Genomic DNA, 21,228 nt, shown 5'->3' with positions numbered 1-21,228 from the left:
CAGATAACACAACGATTGGAGCGTCGATATCAGCATAGAATAATTCCTTATTCTCTTGATTTTTGTTGGATACCTCGGACATTGTTTTTCAGAAGTGATATTGCTGGGATTAAATGGAATGACGATACTACTAGCAATTGAAGAACTGTGAATTTAACTTTCAAAGAAAATAAACGAATAATAATATTAAAAAAAAAAAAAAAAAAAAAAAAGAAGAAAAACAATTAAGTTTCAATTGTTCTTTGTTTTATATGATTTTGGAGAAAGTGGGATTAATATGTTTGAAAAAAAAAAAAAAAAATTGGGGCGTATAATAAACTTGTAGTAGAATACACACATTAACTGAATAGTGTAACCCAGACGGAAAAAAAAAAAATGAATTGTTTTGACTCTGGTAGAAACATCTACAAATGATGCAAGACTGGTTATGAGATATAAAAATTTCATTAAATCCCTCATTTGCACCGATTGGTCGAATCGACAAGTTTGAGTCGACGGCTCGTGCGGGAAGGAAAAGAGTTAGACTGGTACCACTTCCACCACCACCACTCCCGCTTCATTAAGGTTCCATTCTATATAAAAATTGTTTACTTTGTTGTCTTCTGTAAAAACTTTATCAGATAACACTTATGGGTACTACAATCATAATTTTTAGAATAGTCAGTTTACTCTTTTTAGGCAATGGTTTCATTCAATCAATATCAACAAAATTGCCAGCCCAATTAATCAAATCAGGCCAATTTCAATTCTTGACTAATTGCTCATTATTAACTTGTTTAGTCTATGTTGTTTCGACATTTTTCATGCTGGCTAAGCAAATCCATTGGTTTTATAATTTAGTGAGCAATTTAGAATTCAATGTCTTGTTTAGTTATTTATTTGAAATCGAAAGCGATACCTGCGTAGGTGAAAGGTGTCTATAGTATTAAGCTTGCTTACATAGAAAATATATACAACAAAATCATGAGGATTCTACTCTTTATATAGTAGAAAATCCTTTTTCCACTGGACGAGCTACTATGTCCAAGTGTTACCATAAAAGGAAATAGATTAGTGTATTATTTTCTTTAGTACGTTCTCTACCAATATGTAACATTCCGCTGATCCTTAATAATTAGCCATGTTACACACCCTAATTTCGAACACTCCCCTGAAATCTTGACTATTGACAGGCAATGGAAAAAGTCAAATTTCATTTCGATTAGGGCATACTCAATCTCTTTATACGAGCAATACCACCACTAATCTCCGGATGCTTATTATTCCGAGATTCCACTTTACTTTGAACGTTATCAGGTGCAACATAATAGGATTCCTTAATTTCCTCGGTTGGTGTTATAATATTATAAACCAAGCTGTGTTGACCCATCTCGACCGGTCTATGCGAAGTAAAATTATCCTTAATCAATTTTCTTACGCCGTCCAAGTTCCCTTTGTCATATAATAAAGGTTTAAGTGTTTTCATGGTGTTATTGTTCACTGCCTTAGTTAATAAGTCAGCAACATTGAGTTTGGTATTGATGTACACAACAGAAAGTAGTTTATATTCGAGAATAAGTTGTCTGATTGTTTTAAGACATATATCCACCAGTCTTCTGATAGCAGAAGATTTCCGATTATAGGAATTCATAATTACTGGCTGGTTATCCTCAAATATAATGATCTTGGGAGCACTGTAACCAATTGATTGAACAATTTGTCTGATAATCATAGATCTATCAACAGTCTCCCCTAATGCAATTAACTCACATGCCATGGAGCTTTTTGTTATACTCCTTTGTTTCTTAGTCCCCCAAGATACAAGATTACCATTGAGATAAATGGCAAAACCTGAAACAGAATGCCTATCCAAATCTGCCGCAAATGAAGCATCAGAATAAGCATAGATCACATGTGAATCCTCACTAATGTCTTTCGTTTGATTCCGTCTCATGATTAATCTTTCATTGTTATTTTTGTACAAATACTTGATCATTTGCATAAGATGTTTGTAATCATTTTCTGTGGGTTCGTGGCATTTTGCTGCGAGAGCATTAGTTCCGTATGAAATTGATGGCATGGTATTATTTGTTAGCCACAATAACATACCCACAATACTCCGATATAAATCATGATGTTCTTTGTCCAAACGGGGAGAATTACTATCTTCATAAATGTATTCGTCTGGTATTGGTATATCCTTCTGGTTCTTTAAAGGTTTACCTGTGTTATCATCAATGATTTTATATTTGTCATTCTTGAAAATATTATCTGGAGTACGTGGTAGATCAGCACCTTTCATTATTTCTGTTGGGAAAGCTTCAATCAATCTTTTAACAAACTTGTTTTGGTGAAGTTCATAGCCAAAAGCATTTTTCTGAAATTCAATTCCTAAATATTCCAGAATCTCACCAATATAGTTTAGACTGAATTTTGCCTCCAAATCGTCCATGAATTTATTGAAGAACTGATTACTGGAGGCAACGACGAATAAGTCATCGACGTATAAAGCAATGTATATTTTTTCATTACCTTTTCGAGCATAAAAAGTCCTTCGACATTTTCACATTGATATAATCCCATTTTCTTGAATGTCTTACTGACATGGGAATGCCACTCGAAGCCTGATTGCTTGAGTCCATACACCGCTTTCACCAACCTCCAGCAATGTATACCGTCATCATATCCAGGAGGTGGCTTAACGAAAATCGGAGTATCTTTTGGCAAAGTCGCGTTGAGATATGCTGACTTTATATCGATATGATGAATTTGAGCCTTGCTTTCTACGGCTATCGCTGTCAAGACCCTGATGGTAGTAAGGTCAGTAACTGGTGACAGGACACAATTCTTATCAAAATCGAGTCCAGGGATTTGCCTAAATCCTTGGACAACACAGCGACTCCTGAAAAATTCCCCTTTTGGGTCATTTGGCTTATATGAATGAACCCATTTTGCGGGTATCATTCTGAAGTTCTTTTTCTTCTTCACTACTTGGTAGACGTTCATTTCTTTGAACTTTTTCATCTCATTGTCCATGGATCTTCTCCAATTTTCATCAGTATAATCCACGTACTTTTCCACACCATAAACACTCAAATCAATATCGTTTTCAATATCATTCAAGTCACCTGTCAGTGTTTCTAGTCTTGCTTCTATGCTAGAAATGTGTTTCGTTGGTGGGATAAGCTCATCAATAATCTTCAAGTTGTTAAGAAGCATTGGTGGCTTTGAGACTCTACCATTACCTTTGTAGTAAGCCATATTTTCATTTTTGAGTTCAGATGTTCTAGTGAATAAGTAAGAATCTGCAATGGTATCTAATGTTTTATTTAGATTATGCTCATTTTTCAATGCTTCGATTCTAACTGAAATCTCATTCACTGTTTCCTTATTCGGAAGTAAAGGATGCCTATCAATTTTTGTTCTCTTGATACTATTTTTATTTCCCACATCAATGTTCATGGTTGAGGCTGATAATCGGACACTAGTGGTAACGTTAGAAACCGGCAGCGACTCGTATGCTCCCCCATTACTGAGATGCTGTTGAGGTGGTAATCCCCACTCAGATGGAAGTAATGTCGTAGAGTCGTTGTTAACTCCCAGGAATTGAACATTCTTCCCTACTGGCGGGGGCGGTCTGTGAGTTGGTATTGTTGAATACGGTTGATGCATATCTATGTTAGAACTGACTGTCCCATCTTGAGTTGTCTCGCCCCGGGCGTTAGGTACTCCATGACGTATACCATCTGCAGTAGGTAATACACCAAGATCTGATTCATTAGGCTTGTTTGCCATTGAACTTTGAAAAGATGGTTCTGAAATATCAACCTGTTGGTTCTTATTGGGTTCAATATTTTCCGTGTCGTTCTGTCCCAAATATTTATGATCACTCCCCATTTTCAGATATTCCATGTTGTCTTTACTCATCCAGTTATATGGAGCAAGACTTTGTCCTGATTGGTGTTCCAACAATTTTCCAGTAACTTGCAACAGTGGAAAAGTAAATCCTTGTTGAGTTAAGAAATCTCCAGCTATATTGTTCTGTAAGAATTCGTCTGGTACCTCTGCTATTAATTCATCCATATTGATATTGGTAGCTGTCGGTTCAATTGTGGTTGGTCTATCTGAGGAGACATCTTGGGATGATGTACCTTGTGTTGGCAAGTGATCTTCATAAGGGACATAGCGACCATTGAGTAGTTCATTTCTAGACGAATCTTCGAAGAATGGAAAGTTCCCAGACTCATCCATATTCTTCCGCATTTTTTCGCCGAAAGTATCTAGGAATGTATTAATATTGTTCATAGATCCTAAAAATCTAACATTCACAAATAATCTTCTGGTATAATTACCATCGACTAACTGGATAAGGTAGACATTGGAGTCATTACCATAACCCAAGAAGATACCTGGTACACCTCTATGAAATCCTTTGATAAATTGGACACCTAATGCCTCTGCTTCCTGTTTATTCAGGAGTATGACAAACACATCTACCCCGAGCTGGTGGTAGTTTGGTCTATATCTACGTCCGTAGAATAGTTCATGTGGCGTCCAACCCTTGTGGGTTTCGACTCGCTCAGACGGCGTATGATTTTTAATAAATACGGCGTAAGCAACAATCTCACAAAAGAATATAAGTAATTCTTTGTACCGGTTAGGGAAGTTTAACATCACATATAACATTTGCTTCTTTACTACGTTATTATGCGATTCTACCATCCCATTCATTTCAGATGAATAGGGAGGCGAAACTTCTTTCTTTATTCTTAAAGTACCTAACTCTGCCTCAGTTGGAAACTCTTTGGCATTATCTGACCTAAACCTTGCAATTTTCTTTGGGTAAAGGTCAGCATGTAGATGTTCAAAAAGATCTAAAATTTCTTTTGTAAATCTCTTTTCTGTTTTCACTATTGTAAAAGAAAATCCACTATAGTGATCAGTTATCAATGTGATATAATACTTCACATGACCGACATGGTAAGGTCCCATGATATCACAATGGAACCTGTATAAACTCCGCTCGGGTGGAGACTGAGTTGTTTTGTTATGCGAATGTTGTTTTGCATTAACAAGTATACATTGTTTGCAACCTTTGATCTGATCTTTCGCATCTTGATCGTCAATGGAACATTTGATTCTTCCTTGTTCATGCAATCTTATTAATGATCTAATTGACATGTGACCAGTGATCAAATGATAGTAGTATAAGTCTTTTCTACCATCGGGGTTTGCCACAACTTGATCAATTCTTGGATCAACTATTTTTGTCATGGCATTGATGCTGTTTAAATAACCTTTTCTTTCACCTTCATCTTCGATGAATGAATTATTATCCATAAACATCTTCCCATTCGAGTATACTTTTCCTCTCGATGGTCCAGTGAAAAGATTGGTATTTAATGATTGTTTGGCAAAGATAACATGTTTTTCGTTAAAATTTACACACAATAACATTTTATGAGACAAGATAACATCATATCCTTGGGCAGTTATTTGGCCACAAGATACTAAGTTAATCTTAAATCCCGGAATATAATGAGCGTCTTTTAATACTAACTCATGATGATTAACGTTGATTACTAAATCTCCAGAGCCATGACTACGGATCTTCTGTCCGTTCGGAAGTTCAAATATTTGCTGTGCTTCCGAGTCATAATTGCTTAGCAATTTCTTGTTGCCAACAACTGTACGCAGTGCACCACTGTCATACTTAAGACTCATAGGATCATAATCTACAAAATCGCTTTTTAACGCTTGGGATTGTATATTTGAGATAAAGTACGATAACATTGATGTTGGCACGAAAGTACATAGTTATTCCTTTTCTTTCCGCAAATCATCCATCATGCGTACTAAATCTCTTTTTAACTTTTCGTAGTCAGAAGTCTCGTTACTAACTTTAGATACTTTTCCCTTTTTATTGTAGTTATTTTTGTTATTTTTATTTTTGTTATTTTTGTAATTTTTATTATTTTTGTTGTTTTTATCATTATTGTTATAATAGTTTGAGTTATTGTTGTTTTGATGTGTATTATACATCGAATTGACCAGATTCTGAACTGAGTTGTTGCTTTTAATTCTTGCAATTTCTTCTTTATGTCTCTCAGTAACAGTTTGTTCAATAACAGGGTCTAAATCTATTTCATTTGTAAGACGATCATAATCGAAAGGCTTACCATTGCGGACGTCATTCATTTGACCAACAATGTACCCACAATATCTCATAGCTATTGCTTTGTATTTGTAAAACATTTGGAACTGTGTAACTATTCCAGAATTCAAATGACTGCAAAATCTTGCAATTGACTCATTGAGAATCAATTGGCCTGGACTCCTCAACCTATTCATTAAAGTTGTAGGAGCAGTTAACTTTGGCTCGTCTACACTTAAATAGTGTGACACCAAACGCTCAAAGTAACTGAACAATAGTTCAGGAGCGACCTTTTTGCACAATTTTTCGTAGTAGTCAATCATTTCTTCGAGGGTTTCAGGAGCTTTTGCCTTAAACAAAATACGACTAATAATTGCTTTAACAATAGAATTTTGGATGGACTTGATATGTTCAGCAATAAAATTCTTTTCAGCATCATTCGTGTAATTGACGTTCATATCACGCATAACCTGGAAACCACCACTTGGATTCTTAGTGTATTCATAAATTCCTGGAAATGCTTGGAAAGCAGCTTCAAAGATTTCGACTTTTTCTGTACCATCAAACTGTTTACCCTTTTTGTTATCCCAGGGTTCTAATGCTCCTTTCAAAATGATATTGGAGTGTGTCTCCCACTCAATCCGGGTATGTTGTTGTTTCCGGAATTGCTCCAGTGGAAGACCAATGTATGGGTCATGAATTGGGGAAACCATTTCAACGTCGTCACTACTTAATTGATTATCGTCAGGAATACTTGATTTATTCTTGGGACCCATAATTTTGAAATTGATTTTAATACTGTTAACAACGCTATTTTAATTCTAATCTTATTTGAAATCGAAAGCGATACCTGCGTAGGTGAAAGGTGTCTATAGTATTAAGCTTGCTTACATAGAAAATATATACAACAAAATCATGAGGATTCTACTCTTTATATAGTAGAAAATCCTTTTTCCACTGGACGAGCTACTATGTCCAAGTGTTACCATAAAAGGAAATAGATTAGTGTATTATTTTCTTTAGTACGTTCTCTACCAATATGTAACATTCCGCTGATCCTTAATAATTAGCCATGTTACACACCCTAATTTCGAACAGTTATTGGACCATGGCATTATGTTTCCCATCAATGGTTACTGAAGATGAAGTTGAAAGGAATTTATTGCTTGATTTACAAGTACATTTTTTCCCTTATATTTATTTGTTCATTGATAACCAACCATCAGTTAGTTTGAAAGAGTCATGGGGTTGGACAATAGGTTATATTTTAGTTTATTGGATTTATATTGAATGGGAATGTGGTAGACATGCACATGATGGGGTAAGTGGCTATCCTTATCCTTTCTTAAAAGGTAGAGGTGTGCTTGGTAGGTTTGGGTGTATGTCCGTGTTTGCAGCTATTGGCTGTTGTAATTATTTTGTATTGCAGTTAAGAAATAGAGTTTAGATTAAAGATTTGTAAATAACATTGGCATGTAATGTGTTTCCTTCGTTTATTGTTTGTGTAGTGTTTTGTTGTGGAATGGTGGAGGGATTCTAGAAATTGGTCTCGAGAGTTTGCTAAGACGACTAACAACACCGACGACGACTTGTGGAGAAAAGCACACCGCATCCACAAAACTTGTTAAGGCCGAGAAAAATTAAACGGAAATGTTTTTGATTCATCTGAAATTTCGTTTGTTTTGTTTCCATCAAAGGGTGGTGGGATTTTTTTTTTCTTCTTTTTCTATTTCTTATTCATTTAACCTTGCTTCAAAGAGGAGTAATAGCCATGACAAGGCAGGGCTTGATAAGTCTCGTATCGCTAGCTATATGCTGTAGTGGATTATATGATTGTTTCCAACTAGAATTACCTCCAGGCTTAGTCAAAGGTGGTCATTTCCAATTCTTGACTAATGTTTCCTTGATGTTGACTATAATCTATATTTTACAATCCATAGTCACCCCAACTAGTTACAATTTGAGATTACAATATAATGTAGTCTCCAATTTAGAATTTTCTGTCACTGTTTCTTACTGGGTAATGCATCTTATTTTACCGCATTTGTTAAACACAAATTCATTTGAAAGAAACTTTTGGCTTGACTTTAAAATTCATATATGGCCCTATGTCTACCTTATATTTGATAATCACGAACGAGTTAAACCGAAAAAATCATGGACACTTACGGGGGTTATTATTGTTATGTATTGGTGTTATATTGAAAGAGTGGTGAGTACAAATAACGATGGAGTCACAAGGTTTCCTTATCCATTTTTAAATAACAAAACATTAGTGGAACGGTTCTTCCGGATTACAGGTATGTGGTTACTTAGTTGTTTAAACTATTTTGTGTTGGGGTTTAGAAACAGCTTATAGAAACTTTGCATCTTCTGCAATGATTGTCTATCTTCCTACTTAGTATTTCCAAAGTATATTTATTCATTTATTCATTTAGTTTTTTTTTTAAAAACATAGAAATAAAAGACACATTACAAAAAAAGAGTTAAAAGATTGACAAGGTTTTTTTTTTTTTTTTTTTAGTCACCTAATCAAAATTATTTTGATAATTGAGCAGCTGCTTCTTTACTTCTTTCAAATCTTTCTCTTTGAGGAATCGATTGACGATTCAACATGGCTTCCAAATCCTCAGAGTATGGAGCCTTGTGGTTCAATGGGTTATTGATATCTTTCACAGAATCCAAGTAGTTTGTGTAGATATTACCATCATATCGACCGATTAATGAGTTGATGATGTTATCTGGTTGTTGGAAAGAATCGGTAAGACCAATGATATATGGTCTGGCAATAGCACATAATCTTTGTGGGTATTCACCAGTAATGTATTTAGCAACCTTTGGTGAAATGACCCCAAATCTCAAGAATTCATCAATAAATGGACCTAAAATGTTAGTGACATAGTATAATTTGATGATATTCTCCAAGTGTGGTCTGGCTGGAGATTTGGCTTTAATCTTGTCGTTTAGTCTTTCGTTAAAAGTTTCCAACAAGTAGTAATGACATCTCAATTTAGACAAAATGACTCTTTGTGGACCAATTGAATCCCAAGATTGATGTGAAACAGCAATCAAATCTGAAGAAAATTTACTAATCAAACCAGCAATAGCTTTCAAAACACGGTCAACATCATCAACATGTTCTTTAATTCTAATAACGGCTTTCTTTGCCTTTGCTAAAGTTGGGGCGTCATTGAGGAATTCCAAGGTGGAATCTTGTAATGGTTTCCCATTCAAAACTTGTTGAACTGTCTTGATAATGGTCTTACCAGCAGACATTCCCAAGACATTGTTATCACCTTCATAAGTACATTGAACAACCCAATCATCATAAGACTTTCCAAAACCATTGTAGGAGGAATAACCGTGACCACCACAAGCTTGTCTGGTTTCATTGATCAAATCAGCAGCAAACCAAGTCAATGTAGACTTTAAGGAACCAGAATCAACAAACATGGATTTAGTACCATTGATGGTGTTTTTCAATAACAACTTGTCTTTGGTTGCCAAGGCCTTGTCCAAGTTTTCCAACAATTCTTCGTGTTGACGTTCCAATCTGTCAGTACCAAGAGCTGCAGCATAAGTCATAGCCAAGTATGGTAACAATCTTCTTTGGTGCAAAGTGTAGTCAATTAATTTAGTTTCTTCTTTACCTTTCCCGTTGGCAAATTGTCTTCTACCAACGGCATATCTTAAGGCAATGGTAATATATCTAGCACCAATTCTATAAGAATCAGTAGCCATACCAACTCTACCTTCCAAAAGAGAAATATAAGACAATTGTTCCAAAGGTGGCAAAGTGACATTACCTTGACGGTCAACTTTACACCATCTTTGTAACATGAAAAATCTTGGAATTCTAACTTCAGTGAACTGAATCCAACCATTATCAACACCATGTCTACCCATTTTAGCACCAATGTCACCAATAGCAACACCTGGTAACAAATTGTGGTTTGAATCTCTTAATGGGACAACAAAAGTCTTTACCCCGTAATCGACGTCTTTGACAATTAATCTGGCGTAACAAACAGTGTGGGTGGCAGAATGAGCAGCACCCCCAATCCACCATTTAGTGGCACCAATGTGGGGAGTATCAATGATAAAAGTGTCGGTTTTTTCATCAAATGTGGCGGTGGTTTCACAGCCGGCAACATTGGAACCATGACCTAATTCGGTCATACCAAAAGAACCGTGGATTTGTTTGACAATAGCCCCTTCTTTAGATTTAGCCCAGAAATCATATTGCTTTTGAGTACCATTACCTTTGATACAGTTTATGAATAATCCAATATTGACCAACATTCTAATACCCATTGATGGATCAATGATTGTCATCAATTGCAATCTTCTTCTGAATTTTTCAGCTGATTCAATTTCCATATACTTGGTCATTTGGTTGATTCTGGTGGCAACCAATTCTCTTTCTTCCTTTTGAGTGATGTCAAATTGTTCAGGTCTGGTTTGCAAGATTGGGTCACGTTCAATTGATTGATACAAACGTAAAACTTGTTCAGATTTAGCTTCATCACCTTCTAAAAATTCATGCATCTCCTTAAGATCCCAGTCAGTACGATTTCTTTCTTCAGCAATGTCCTTGGCTGGGTTTGGAGGTGACCTTGATGAAACAACATTTTGAACGGTTCTTGGAGTGGTGTCAGGATCCTTTTTTTCTACATGATCTTCATCATGTATAGATTTAGTAAGCATAGCCATTTTCGAAATAAAGTGTTTGATGTTGAAAGTTGAGAGAAGTGAAATATGAAAAATTACAAAAAAAAAAATAGAGGTGATGAAGGGAAAAAGGGGGGCAGATAGGTTTATTTTTAAATATGAAATATCGAAATGGCTAAGGTTCTGTAACATCAAGGAGATAAATTTCAATGGTGGGGAAAAGTTGTTATTGTGAATGCAAACACGACGAGCACCACCCACTCCAAAACCGATCCCAAGGAAGCAGTAGAACAAAGAAAAGGACCCACACACAAATACGCAAGAGAAATTTTTGTTGGAACTTTTTCTCCTCGCCCCACACTTTTTTTCTTCCACAATCAATTCAATTAGTGTTTGAAACAGGTATCTTGTCTTAACTAGTAGTCTTACAAGCTCGAGATTAACCTTTTTTTTGTGGTAGCTATTCTTCTAATGGTAACTAGGTGTATATACAATTTAACATTAACTTTCTACTTTGTTATGAAGAATCTATTTGTTTGGCGATAAGATTGTAGGTATTTTTTTTTTTTTTTTTTTTTCGCGGTCAGTACAACAATCGTTGTGGGGTAAAATTCAGAAGACAAAATAACCCACTAGGTATAACCATGGAAAAGATAAACCCAGTAATTCTGTTTCTTTTGTCTAAACTACATCAAGTTATTAGGAGGGAGTTGATCCTAATAAAATAAAATCGGATGATTTTTTTTTTTTTGAATTGTCAATCAGGGTACTACATATTTGTTGGTTGGAGTAACAAGTTGAACAATACACATGGTTATTATTCTCTGCGATATCACAAGCAAGAGTAAGCCATTGGTAAATCTTCTCTACAAGTAAACCGAAAACTTGATAGAAAGGGAGAGAAAACTGATACATGGGCTCCTGCTCTGTTAATGCGTCTCCTTGAGTTTTGGTATAGGGGATGGGGTTTAGCTGCAAAATATGAAAGGGAGATGTTTTTTTTTTTTTTGTTATCCGAGGTTCGTTTGTGAAGAAAAATCTTTATGATTTTTTCTGGGGAAGGGTTTACTTTTCCTTCTCTATTTGTAATTCTTGGTAGTAATGTTTTTACTGTACCTTGTAGAGTGCAAGACCTTTGTAATCTTGGAGGTATTATATATCAATGCTTCCTAATTCTTTACCGATCTTGGTATTAGGTTTTAATAAGAATTTTTATTGGATATTAGGCAGCTATATTTTTTAAGGAAAGTCCTAAAACGATGAAATGTACAATCCTACAAAATTTCATTAACAATTTTAACTGAAATTAAACAAAAAAAAACACACCCAGAAAACCATCCCAAAGGAGTCCATAGACTCGTAAACTTAACATAATACTCTCTTCTTTGGTAAATCTTTTGTGATATAAAGCAATTCAAATAATATAATACACAAGTAAATTGATATTTGTTACAAGGCTAATATTAATGGTATAATAATCTGAAAAATTTCCGACATCAGCAATTACTCTCGGTAGCTTAGTTGGTAAAGCATTAGACTGTAACTAGTTAATACCGCTGTTCCAAAGAACAGTTTTATAATTGCGATCTAAGGATCGGGTGTTCGACTCACTCCCGGGAGATTTTTTTTTTTTTTTTGCGTCCGACTTTATAGATTTTGTTTACGAAGATATCAAATTGCAAGAGACTTTTCACAAAAAACCTGTTTTTTGTTGCAGTACAGCAGTTTTTATTGTCTTTTTGTTTACAATCGTGGAGTTGTATTTGTAAATGTCTAATACGTTATTTTTTTGTGTGTGTTGAAGAGAATTACGAGCTCACAATTAAAAGATTTAAAATCTCTCTCGATATTTTTTTTTTTGCCTGTTTTGGATGTGAATTCAAACTACGAGGAGATGAAGAGAATAAGTTATTCGTAAACTAAAAGAAGGAAATAAATAAATGATAATTGGGATTTAAATTATCGAAGCAGGTATGGTAACCATTAGTTGAATTAGTTGTCGGAAAATTCATTCCAGATAACGTTCTTAGAATAGGAGAAGAGCGGAGAGAGAAGAACTGAGTTTGGAATTGAGTTATGAGACTCCGTGGCACGGCACAACATTACAATTTGTTCCTTTCCAAGTCAGTATCTAGATATATGTATATGGTCAAACTAAAAAGTATCTGTTTGGAGAAGATGTCACTAAGGTAGGATAATGGGACTAGGTTTCCTTTTTAAAAAAGAGTGCACAATCGACAAACACGAAAAGTTATTGTTTAGATTTTTTTTTTTTTTGTCTTCTTCTTTGTTCTACTTTCGTCCCCGAGATATCATCATTTTTTTTTTTTTTTTTTCTGCTTGTCAGGTAAAAATTCCGAACAGTCCTAAATTATAAATACAACTTCCATTTTCTTTTCTTTCCTTCCATTTTTTTTTTGTCAAATTCCCATAAAGTCATTTGTTTAAACGTCAAGTCCAAGAAGTTTTGCAATTCAATCCCATTTACACCTTTAATCATGAATTCTGAAAAGATTATTGAAATTATCATTGCTATTTTCTTACCACCAGTGGCCGTGTTTATGAAATGTGGTGCCACTACCCCATTATGGATTAACTTGGTATTATGTATCTTTATTTGGTTCCCTGCTATCTTGCATGCCTTATACGTTGTTTTGAAAGATTAAACATACACCAGAGAGATACTGTTGATGAATTGATTACTCCAAAGAATATTGGCTAATTCCCAATTTTTGCCTTCCAAATTTCTTTCATGTTTTTCCATTTACTACCATTCTAGGTTTTAATCCTACCCCCCCTCCCTCCCCCCCTATTTTGCAGAGTTTTCGGGTTTCATTAAAAATAATCTTAGTCATTAAACCATATTATTATAATTATTCTTTTTGTATTTTTTTTTCCTTAAAACACATTAATATATTAGTCGTTCTATTGTCGTTGTTTTTTTTTTTTTAATTTATCAATTGGGATCTATGTTTGCATATATTAGTTATCCTTTCTTTACAGTTGTAAAATTATTTTGTTGGTTTATTTAAGCATTTAAATAATCGTCACTAATAGAAAAAGATAATAAAAGCATAATTCCAATTGCTACTGACTTGTTGTTAATTTGTTATGTATATATAAAGTTTTGTAAGGTATTTCTTTACTTCGTATTTGTTCCTGTTTATTGGGTTTATCACGTGCCTTGGGCGGTCCTAAGCCTTAACAAGGTTTTCTGAAAAACTCTTGGAATCTCTTAATTCCGTCAGAAGGAACCTTAACCCTGCTTTGTGCTTGTCACAATTTGTGTCGAATACCGTCCAATTAGAGAATTGATGACAAGGAGATAAAAATAAGTCTAAAAATTAGAGCTTGTCGATTTTTTTTGTTATTGAAAGGAAAGGGTAGAATAAGTTAATGCAAGAGCATATGAAATACGACTTTCTTGAAACTACCAAATCATAATAATTGGAAAGTTCAACGAAACGACTGAGATATTATTATTATTTTTGCATCTAGAACAGAAAAAGGAGGAACTACCAATCAAAGCAAGTAAGCACAAGCACCCACACACTCCAAGAGTCTTCTGACGTTATCATTATTGTTGTTTCTGTTATCGGTTAAGATTACTTCAAATTCATATCGCAAGAATGTTAATCAATAACTTCAATTAGTAATGTTGCAGAAAAAAAAAGCTGCAACAGTGTGTGTAATCTGTACATGAACGACAACAAAGATCAACCAATAATCTTTTACCATTTTAGTTGATAATTGTATAAATTCTGCATATAAACAAATTGGGGGAACACAGCCGAACAATAAGGATAATAATAATAATAATAATAATATTGCTGTTAGTAAAGTTGAATGAAATGAACAAATTTGACTTTTATTATTCTTGCTTCTAACGGTGTTTTCCATAAATGTTCATGTTTAACTTTAGGTATTTTCAAAGGAAGGACAAAAATAGATAAAATAAATGGAGAGGAGGGGAGGGGAGAGGAGGAGGAAGGAGGAGGGGAGGAGGAAGGAGGAGGGGAGGAGGAGGGGTGTTAGAATGGAAGGTTTGTCTTACATCATTGAATCAATGTGTGTAGTAAAGCAAGTAGAACTTCTTGATCAGAGTATTATTCACTTGCTTATTCACATAATGAAAACAAGTAGTTATTACAATGTGTTTAAATCAGATTTGATCGTTGTGGATATTGTCTTATCTAGCACCAGTATATAATAACAAAAACTGCCCTATAATTCTAACACAAAAAGAAGACAATTGTTCTTCTACGAATAAAACGGATTCCTGTCTTATTATCACAACTTCTCTACCCTCTCCGTTCCCTGACAGTGTCAGTTTCAATAGTAGAAGTTGTTAGTCTTGATCATTTGTTAGGCCAACCTTATACAATCCAATTAGTTTTATTTCCAAAGGTATTTTGTGATGAGAATATTATTATTATTATTATTATCAACAACACTATTCGTTTAATCGACAAAATTCTTAATTTTTATAATAATATATATTTTTTAAACTGAAATTCAGGTGATTTTTTTTTTTATATATTTTTCATTTAATCAATTATTGTTATGTATTGTTTAAAAATGTATTTAGTGTTAATTTTCTTGACCTCTTTCTATTATTATTTTTCAGTTTTATTTGTTACCCTTGTGCATTTCTTCTTCCTTGTTGTTGTTGCTCTGCTCTCTATCCTTATCTATCTTCCGGTTTTTAATATATCTGTTGATCTGCTTATGTGATTATCCATTTGCTTTATTTTTATTACTAAGATGCACATACATTTGTGCATTTAGATTTTTATTAAACATACAGACAGGGGGTGAAAAAGAAGACGAACATCAATGTTCGAATTAGATTTGCATTCTTCTATATAACTAATTATTAATTTCCCTTATCTTGTTTTTTTTAAAAATTGTTTTTCTTTTTTACATATATATATGTATACTCTTTAATTCTACCCTTGTTTAATTATTCAAAACCTTTTTGTAATAGATTCCTGTTAAACAGAAACACCACTAGACCATAGATAAATTATAAATACCATCCTATTCATGGCCGACACAAAGGTTCTTTCCCCAACGATACCTTCACAAGATGAGGTGATGACTCAGTCTCAACAACAGCAACAAGTAAACCAGAAGTATTCTTCAGGATCAACCCAAAGTCCAACCTTAACCCCCGATTCCCAACAATTTTCAAAAAATCTGCAAAAGCAACCTCGATACGATAGAAAACCATTAACACCTTCCGCCATCTTGCAAGATTACAACAATAATACTCAATCATCAAGCGAACAAAAAATGGTTTCCACAGCTTCAACAACTCCAATATCAACTAATAATAATACTCCAAAACGTGGGAAACAGCAACAACAACAACAACAACAACAACAGCAGTCGGAAGAACTTGGTTCATTTTCATTCACAAAAAAAGACATTGTCAAAGTTAATTCAGTTGCATCTGATTTACATTCCAATATCACTTCTAGCATTTGTCGTAGTGATAAATCTAGTTGTCGAAATAGTACCGGTACCAGTACAAGTACTACTATTAGCAATAACAACAACAATAACAAAAATAATACTGACGACGATTTAACATTTAAGGATTTTGATTATGATGAGCAAATTAGATTTCCTCGTGTCAATACTTATTACACTTATAGTACCAAAAAGACTTCTTTTAGTTCTAATGAAGATAAACCAAGTACCAAATCACATCCAAGTAGTGATTCAATTTTCAAGCATGTCACAAAGGAAGAACAAACCCAAGGTCAACTAAATGAAGGTGACAAAGAACATGAACACGATTACACTCCAGCAAACTTTGATTTGAATCAACCATTGAGAAGATATTCAGTACCATTACAATTAAAAGAATCACCTGAGGAACAATTGTTACATAAATTTGCAGAAAATAATAAAATTTACGAACGACTGATGAAATCAGGACCTGAATCGGCATCAGAATCCGAATCCGAATCAGAATCAAACATAGACTCACCACCACAATTGAGATTGAAAAATCAAACCAGTTTTCTCAAGACAAAAGAAATTAATTACAATAAACATTTGAAACCATTGTATCAATTGAAAAAGCCACTTTTAACTCCGGCAGTATTACGACCAGCTTATACTAATGAACATGAAAATTTGCCTCCTCCAACAGTCATACCACCAACATCATCGTACACCATTATAATACCCAATTCAGATTATTTCCATAGTACTGGAGGTCTACCCAATTGTACTAATGAACCTGTTCATGATCATTGGAAGGACAATGCATTAACAAGCAATTGCATGTGGTGTGTTAAGCCATTCCATAATCCTATTGTTTCTATGATTTGTGATGTACCTAGACGACATCATTGTCGATTTTGTGGATTGATATTTTGTGCCGATTGTTTGGTTAATAAAACAATATTAATTGATCATGAAGCACGATTTGTGATTCCAATATTATCAAATACTACTGAAACCAAATTACAACAATTTTTCACGAATTCTAAATCTAAAGTATGTAAGAAATGTGGCATGGTATATGATAATCTTATTGAAGAATTAAACAAACTGGAGACTGAGTATACAACGTCGTTTGTTTTGGTTGATAATCCATTTAGAAAGGATCATAGCAAGGGTAATGATTATCTGTTTGCACAACAACAACTAGAACAACAATCATCTCATACCGAGAAGAGGCTCAGTGTTGCTGATGTACCTAATGATTGGGTTTGGAGTTCATTTTAATGTATAATGTATGTAGTATAGGCACTATGGTTAGTAGCTGGAAAAGAAAAATGAATGGATAGTTACAATTGCGCATAGTTTTCTTCTGGCGAAGATGCAAGAAGAAGAATTTGTAGTGCAGGAAAATCTAGATTTGAGAATTATTTATGTATGCATCCCTGAACGCAATAATCTGGATGGATCTCATTGGTTTATTCTGATTAAACAAATAATCACTGAAGTACTTGAATCAAAGACATTGCAAATGTTTCGTTAAAAGTATCGTTTTTATACTAGATGTTTCATCTATGAGTGTAACAGAATTTGGTTACACAAATCAAGTTTGAGTTCTGCAATATGTACAAGAAGACGCGTTTTCAATTTCCATAATTTTTTTTTTTTAGATTTTGGTACGATTAAGACTAATAACAACAGCAACTTGTTAATTAGTAATACATTTTTAAAGCTCAGTCACAAGGTTGGTTGATGGCACACAATCAACTAATGGTTACCTATACTACGGCAATGTTCTTTTTCTTTTTCATGTACAGGGAAAGTTGTAACTTATGGCTTAGGTGATTTATAAACCGCTTTTTTTTCTTTTTGTGATCTCTGCTCGGTACTTTTTTGACAGAAGTAATAATAATAATAATACGAACCAAAGAATGTGATATGTGAATCATATTTGCTGAAAACGCCTACAACTTATTGGATCAATCTTTGAATGGTCTTTAAATGATTAGCTGATCAATTCTGTCATAGTTATATTTAGCATTAAAGCACTGCCAAAACGCAAAACGATTATCGGACGATAAACAAGAACGTCTAAAAGAAAGACAAAACCATTCCATTGTATAGTAATATATATATGACATCGTCTATTTTGAAAACTACAAACAAACGAAATTTGAAAAAAATAAAAATATTTGGTTTGTTAATAACAAGAACAATGGCAATGGCAATAACACGAGGAATAAAACGGTGTAATTTCATTTCTCATATAACTCATAACCGTTTTAAACAACATTTTAAAATACTGAATGAAAATGTAAATCCTTTTCAATTTATTCTATTTTGGGATGTTAATTCCTAACGCTGCCAATCAAAATGAATTCTTAGATTGTTTTAGATAAATGTAACGATAATTACTAAAAGAAGAAGAGGAAATTAGACAGACAAAGCCTAGGCCTGTTTGACCCATATTTTCATAAGCATTCTATATTTCTTTTTTTTTTTTTTCTTCCATTATTTCTATACGCGAGTGCGTGTACTTGTGCACAAATGCACACAAAAATACCAAAATATTAAGACCAAACCGCCCACGATTTTTTGGATTGGATCTTTTCTTTGATTTCATTCATTCATTTCCTTCACACACACACACATACACATACACTAATAACAATTCTCTCTTTCTCTTTCTCTCTCATTTTTTTTTTTTTTTTTTTAGTTGTTTCCCCTTTTATAAGCATATTTTTTTTTCTTTCCATATACAGGACTACCTTTCTTACTGGTATATGCGTTGTGATTAGAACAGAAACAAACTAAGGAAAAAAAAAAAAAAAAACTAAAGAGAATTTCAATTTTGGCGTTCAAATTCCTAATTTCTTTCATTCTTTCTTTCTTTCATTTCAATCATTACTTTATTACTTTATTGTCAATATTAATCAATAGCATCATCACATAATATACCCCCTCACCCCCACCCCTCCTATGTACCAACAACCATCAAATCATTCATATTCGTCAACGGATTCTTTGAGATGGTCGTCAAATAACCCTTTCCGCCAAGCATCAATCAGTCAAACCCAGCCACGCAATAATTTTGATGAATGGGTGGACAAGAATAAACAGTTGTTAGATTTGTCTAGTGACGATGAAGAAGATGATGCCGGCGCGGTGGGATTCCATCAAAGTACTGAGAGTTTTGGTAGACCAAGTGCATTTCCACCTACTCCTGTTCGTGCAGATAGTGATTCAAGTATAAACTATGCAAGGTATGTATTGGGTCTTTTCTTTGAGTATTGATCACCAATATAAAAAGAAAGAATGTTTAATGAGAAAGAGAGAGAAAGAAAAGGAGAGATTATTGTTAATATCATTACATGGAAGAAAAAAAAAAAAAGTGGTGGTTACTAATTTATCAGATTAATAGAACTAGCCTTGAGTCCATTTCTTACTCTCTTTGGGTTTTCAGTTTTATTTTGTAATTCTTTTTTTTTTTTTTTTTTGTTAACTTCCCCGTTGTTAATCAAATTTGTTTGCATGAATAAGAAAAACAGAGAATGTATGCAGACAGACAGAGAGAGTGTGTGTGTACTGAGCAACAGAGGCATGACTTCGCCGCACTTTATCTGCGAATAGCAATTTGTCGTTTGATACCTTTGAGGCGAGTCTAATTTCTCCCCCCCCTCCTCCCCTTTCAACAACAACAACAACAACAAAAAAAAAAAAATAGAATTGTAACCTCAACATTCTATTCTTTCTTTCTTTCCTTCTTTTTCGTCGAGTTTTTAAAGTTATTAAAAATTAAGTTACTAACTTGTTTGATATAGAATGTCCAAGAATCCATTTGCTTCAGCTTTGTCACAACTGGAAGATAAACCACGAGCACAAACTTCAAATAAACCAAGTCGTGCTCCACCGCGTCCACCAAAACCTTCACAGAAACAACCACCGCCACCAAGTTATGAGGAGGCTGCTGGACCTGAAGCCGCAAAGAAAAGCTACCCTAGAGAGAAAGAAGGTAGAAGTGATGAATCTAGAGAACGAAGAAGAGAGAATAGTAGAAGTGGTCACAGTAGAGAAAATGGTCACAGTCGTAGTCATGGCAGAGAACAAGGTCATGGTCATGATAGGGAAAGAAGAAGCCACCGCAGTAAGAAGTCACCAAGCAAGAAAAAGAGTGACCCCGTCAAACCAAAGAACTTGGATACAATCGATAAGTTGGATGTTACTGGGTTTGTTGGATTCCATCATGATGGTCCCTTTGATGCATGTGCACCTCATAGAAACGTAAAGAAGGAAAAGGCTCCGGTTATGGCGTTCCCTATTGATGGGCCTAACAATTCAATAGCTGGAGGAACAAATATGACCAAAGACGATCAATTAAATCTTGCCTTTGGAAATTACCATGACGAAGCTCCAGTTATCAAGACCAATAGAACACAAAATGACCCAACATCAAGTATTTATACCCCAAAACTAAATCCTTCAGTGATTAATTTTGACTCCAATACCAATTCTACTCCAATTCACGGGTCGACTACTGCTGGTTTAGGGTCTACCACGTTTTTGGATGGCGCACCTGCGCCTAAAGGTGATGAACTTTTGAATCCAAATGTTGGTGTGGGAAGGAAAAAGTCAATAGTACAAAGATTAAGAAAAAATAGTGGATCTGAGAGCACTTCAAGAAGAAGTTCTAATGACGGATTACATCCTCCTTCTCCACCTTACCAAGAACCAAGAAGAGGATCATTAAATACATTAGAATTAGATAGTGGTGACAATGAATTGAAACCACCAGGTAACTCATTTATAAGGAGAGTAAGAAGTTTGAAAGTAAGAAAATGATGAAATTGACCTAATCGAAATAGTATAAAAGTAAAGAGGGAAGAAATTTAATTATGGGACAAGTTTTGATTTTTAAGAGAAAACAAAAACAAAAAAAGGACTTTTTTTTTTAATGTATATTAGACAGT

At 34.2% G+C, this 21,228-nt stretch overlaps 10 protein-coding genes across 10 annotated transcripts, besides 1 other annotated feature; 6 read left to right on the top strand and 4 right to left on the bottom strand. All coding sequences in view use genetic code 12, as the record gives it.

The window, feature by feature from the left end:
• Positions 1-629: 629 nt before the first annotated feature.
• On the top strand, positions 630-923 carry CD36_81850 (conserved hypothetical protein; the record flags this gene model as incomplete). Its single annotated transcript, XM_002419082.1, has 1 exon — positions 630-923. One exon carries the CDS (start codon positions 630-632, stop codon positions 921-923), a length of 294 nt encoding a protein of 97 aa, XP_002419127.1.
• Positions 877-7,230: a mobile genetic element.
• Positions 1,202-2,431, bottom strand: CD36_81840 (retrotransposon tca2 polyprotein, putative; the record flags this gene model as incomplete). The annotated part of the gene is made up of 1 exon (XM_002419081.1): positions 1,202-2,431. One exon carries the CDS (start codon positions 2,429-2,431, stop codon positions 1,202-1,204), a length of 1,230 nt encoding a protein of 409 aa, XP_002419126.1.
• Positions 2,401-5,772, bottom strand: CD36_81830 (retrotransposon tca4 polyprotein, putative; the record flags this gene model as incomplete). The annotated part of the gene is made up of 1 exon (XM_002419080.1): positions 2,401-5,772. One exon carries the CDS (start codon positions 5,770-5,772, stop codon positions 2,401-2,403), a length of 3,372 nt encoding a protein of 1,123 aa, XP_002419125.1.
• Positions 5,797-6,909, bottom strand: CD36_81820 (putative retrotransposon protein; the record flags this gene model as incomplete). Its single annotated transcript, XM_002419079.1, has 1 exon — positions 5,797-6,909. The coding sequence occupies one exon, from the start codon at positions 6,907-6,909 to the stop codon at positions 5,797-5,799; it is 1,113 nt and encodes a 370-aa protein (XP_002419124.1).
• CD36_81810 (conserved hypothetical protein) lies at positions 7,206-7,580 on the top strand (the record flags this gene model as incomplete). Its single annotated transcript, XM_002419078.1, has 1 exon — positions 7,206-7,580. The coding sequence occupies one exon, from the start codon at positions 7,206-7,208 to the stop codon at positions 7,578-7,580; it is 375 nt and encodes a 124-aa protein (XP_002419123.1).
• Positions 7,581-7,904: 324 nt separating this feature from the next.
• CD36_81800 (uncharacterized membrane protein yhr140w homologue, putative) lies at positions 7,905-8,492 on the top strand (the record flags this gene model as incomplete). Its single annotated transcript, XM_002419077.1, has 1 exon — positions 7,905-8,492. The coding sequence occupies one exon, from the start codon at positions 7,905-7,907 to the stop codon at positions 8,490-8,492; it is 588 nt and encodes a 195-aa protein (XP_002419122.1).
• Positions 8,493-8,671: 179 nt separating this feature from the next.
• POX2 (acyl-coenzyme A oxidase 2, putative) lies at positions 8,672-10,996 on the bottom strand (the record flags this gene model as incomplete). Its single annotated transcript, XM_002419076.1, has 1 exon — positions 8,672-10,996. The coding sequence occupies one exon, from the start codon at positions 10,994-10,996 to the stop codon at positions 8,672-8,674; it is 2,325 nt and encodes a 774-aa protein (XP_002419121.1).
• A 2,306-nt stretch (positions 10,997-13,302) lies between these two features.
• PMP3 (plasma membrane proteolipid, putative) lies at positions 13,303-13,470 on the top strand (the record flags this gene model as incomplete). Its single annotated transcript, XM_002419075.1, has 1 exon — positions 13,303-13,470. The coding sequence occupies one exon, from the start codon at positions 13,303-13,305 to the stop codon at positions 13,468-13,470; it is 168 nt and encodes a 55-aa protein (XP_002419120.1).
• A 2,380-nt stretch (positions 13,471-15,850) lies between these two features.
• Positions 15,851-17,548, top strand: CD36_81770 (phosphatidyl inositol 3-phosphate binding protein, putative; the record flags this gene model as incomplete). The annotated part of the gene is made up of 1 exon (XM_002419074.1): positions 15,851-17,548. One exon carries the CDS (start codon positions 15,851-15,853, stop codon positions 17,546-17,548), a length of 1,698 nt encoding a protein of 565 aa, XP_002419119.1.
• Positions 17,549-19,240: 1,692 nt separating this feature from the next.
• Positions 19,241-21,100, top strand: CD36_81760 (uncharacterized protein ydr348c homologue, putative; the record flags this gene model as incomplete). Its single annotated transcript, XM_002419073.1, has 2 exons — positions 19,241-19,524; positions 20,083-21,100. The coding sequence occupies 2 exons, from the start codon at positions 19,241-19,243 to the stop codon at positions 21,098-21,100; spliced, it is 1,302 nt and encodes a 433-aa protein (XP_002419118.1).
• Positions 21,101-21,228: the final 128 nt, after the last annotated feature.

The sequence above is a fragment of the Candida dubliniensis genome, chromosome 3, assembly GCF_000026945.1.
Source record: "Candida dubliniensis CD36 chromosome 3, complete sequence".
NCBI classification, from domain to species: Eukaryota; Fungi; Ascomycota; class Pichiomycetes; order Serinales; family Debaryomycetaceae; genus Candida; species Candida dubliniensis.
This window is presented reverse-complemented; position numbering and strand designations above follow the sequence as displayed.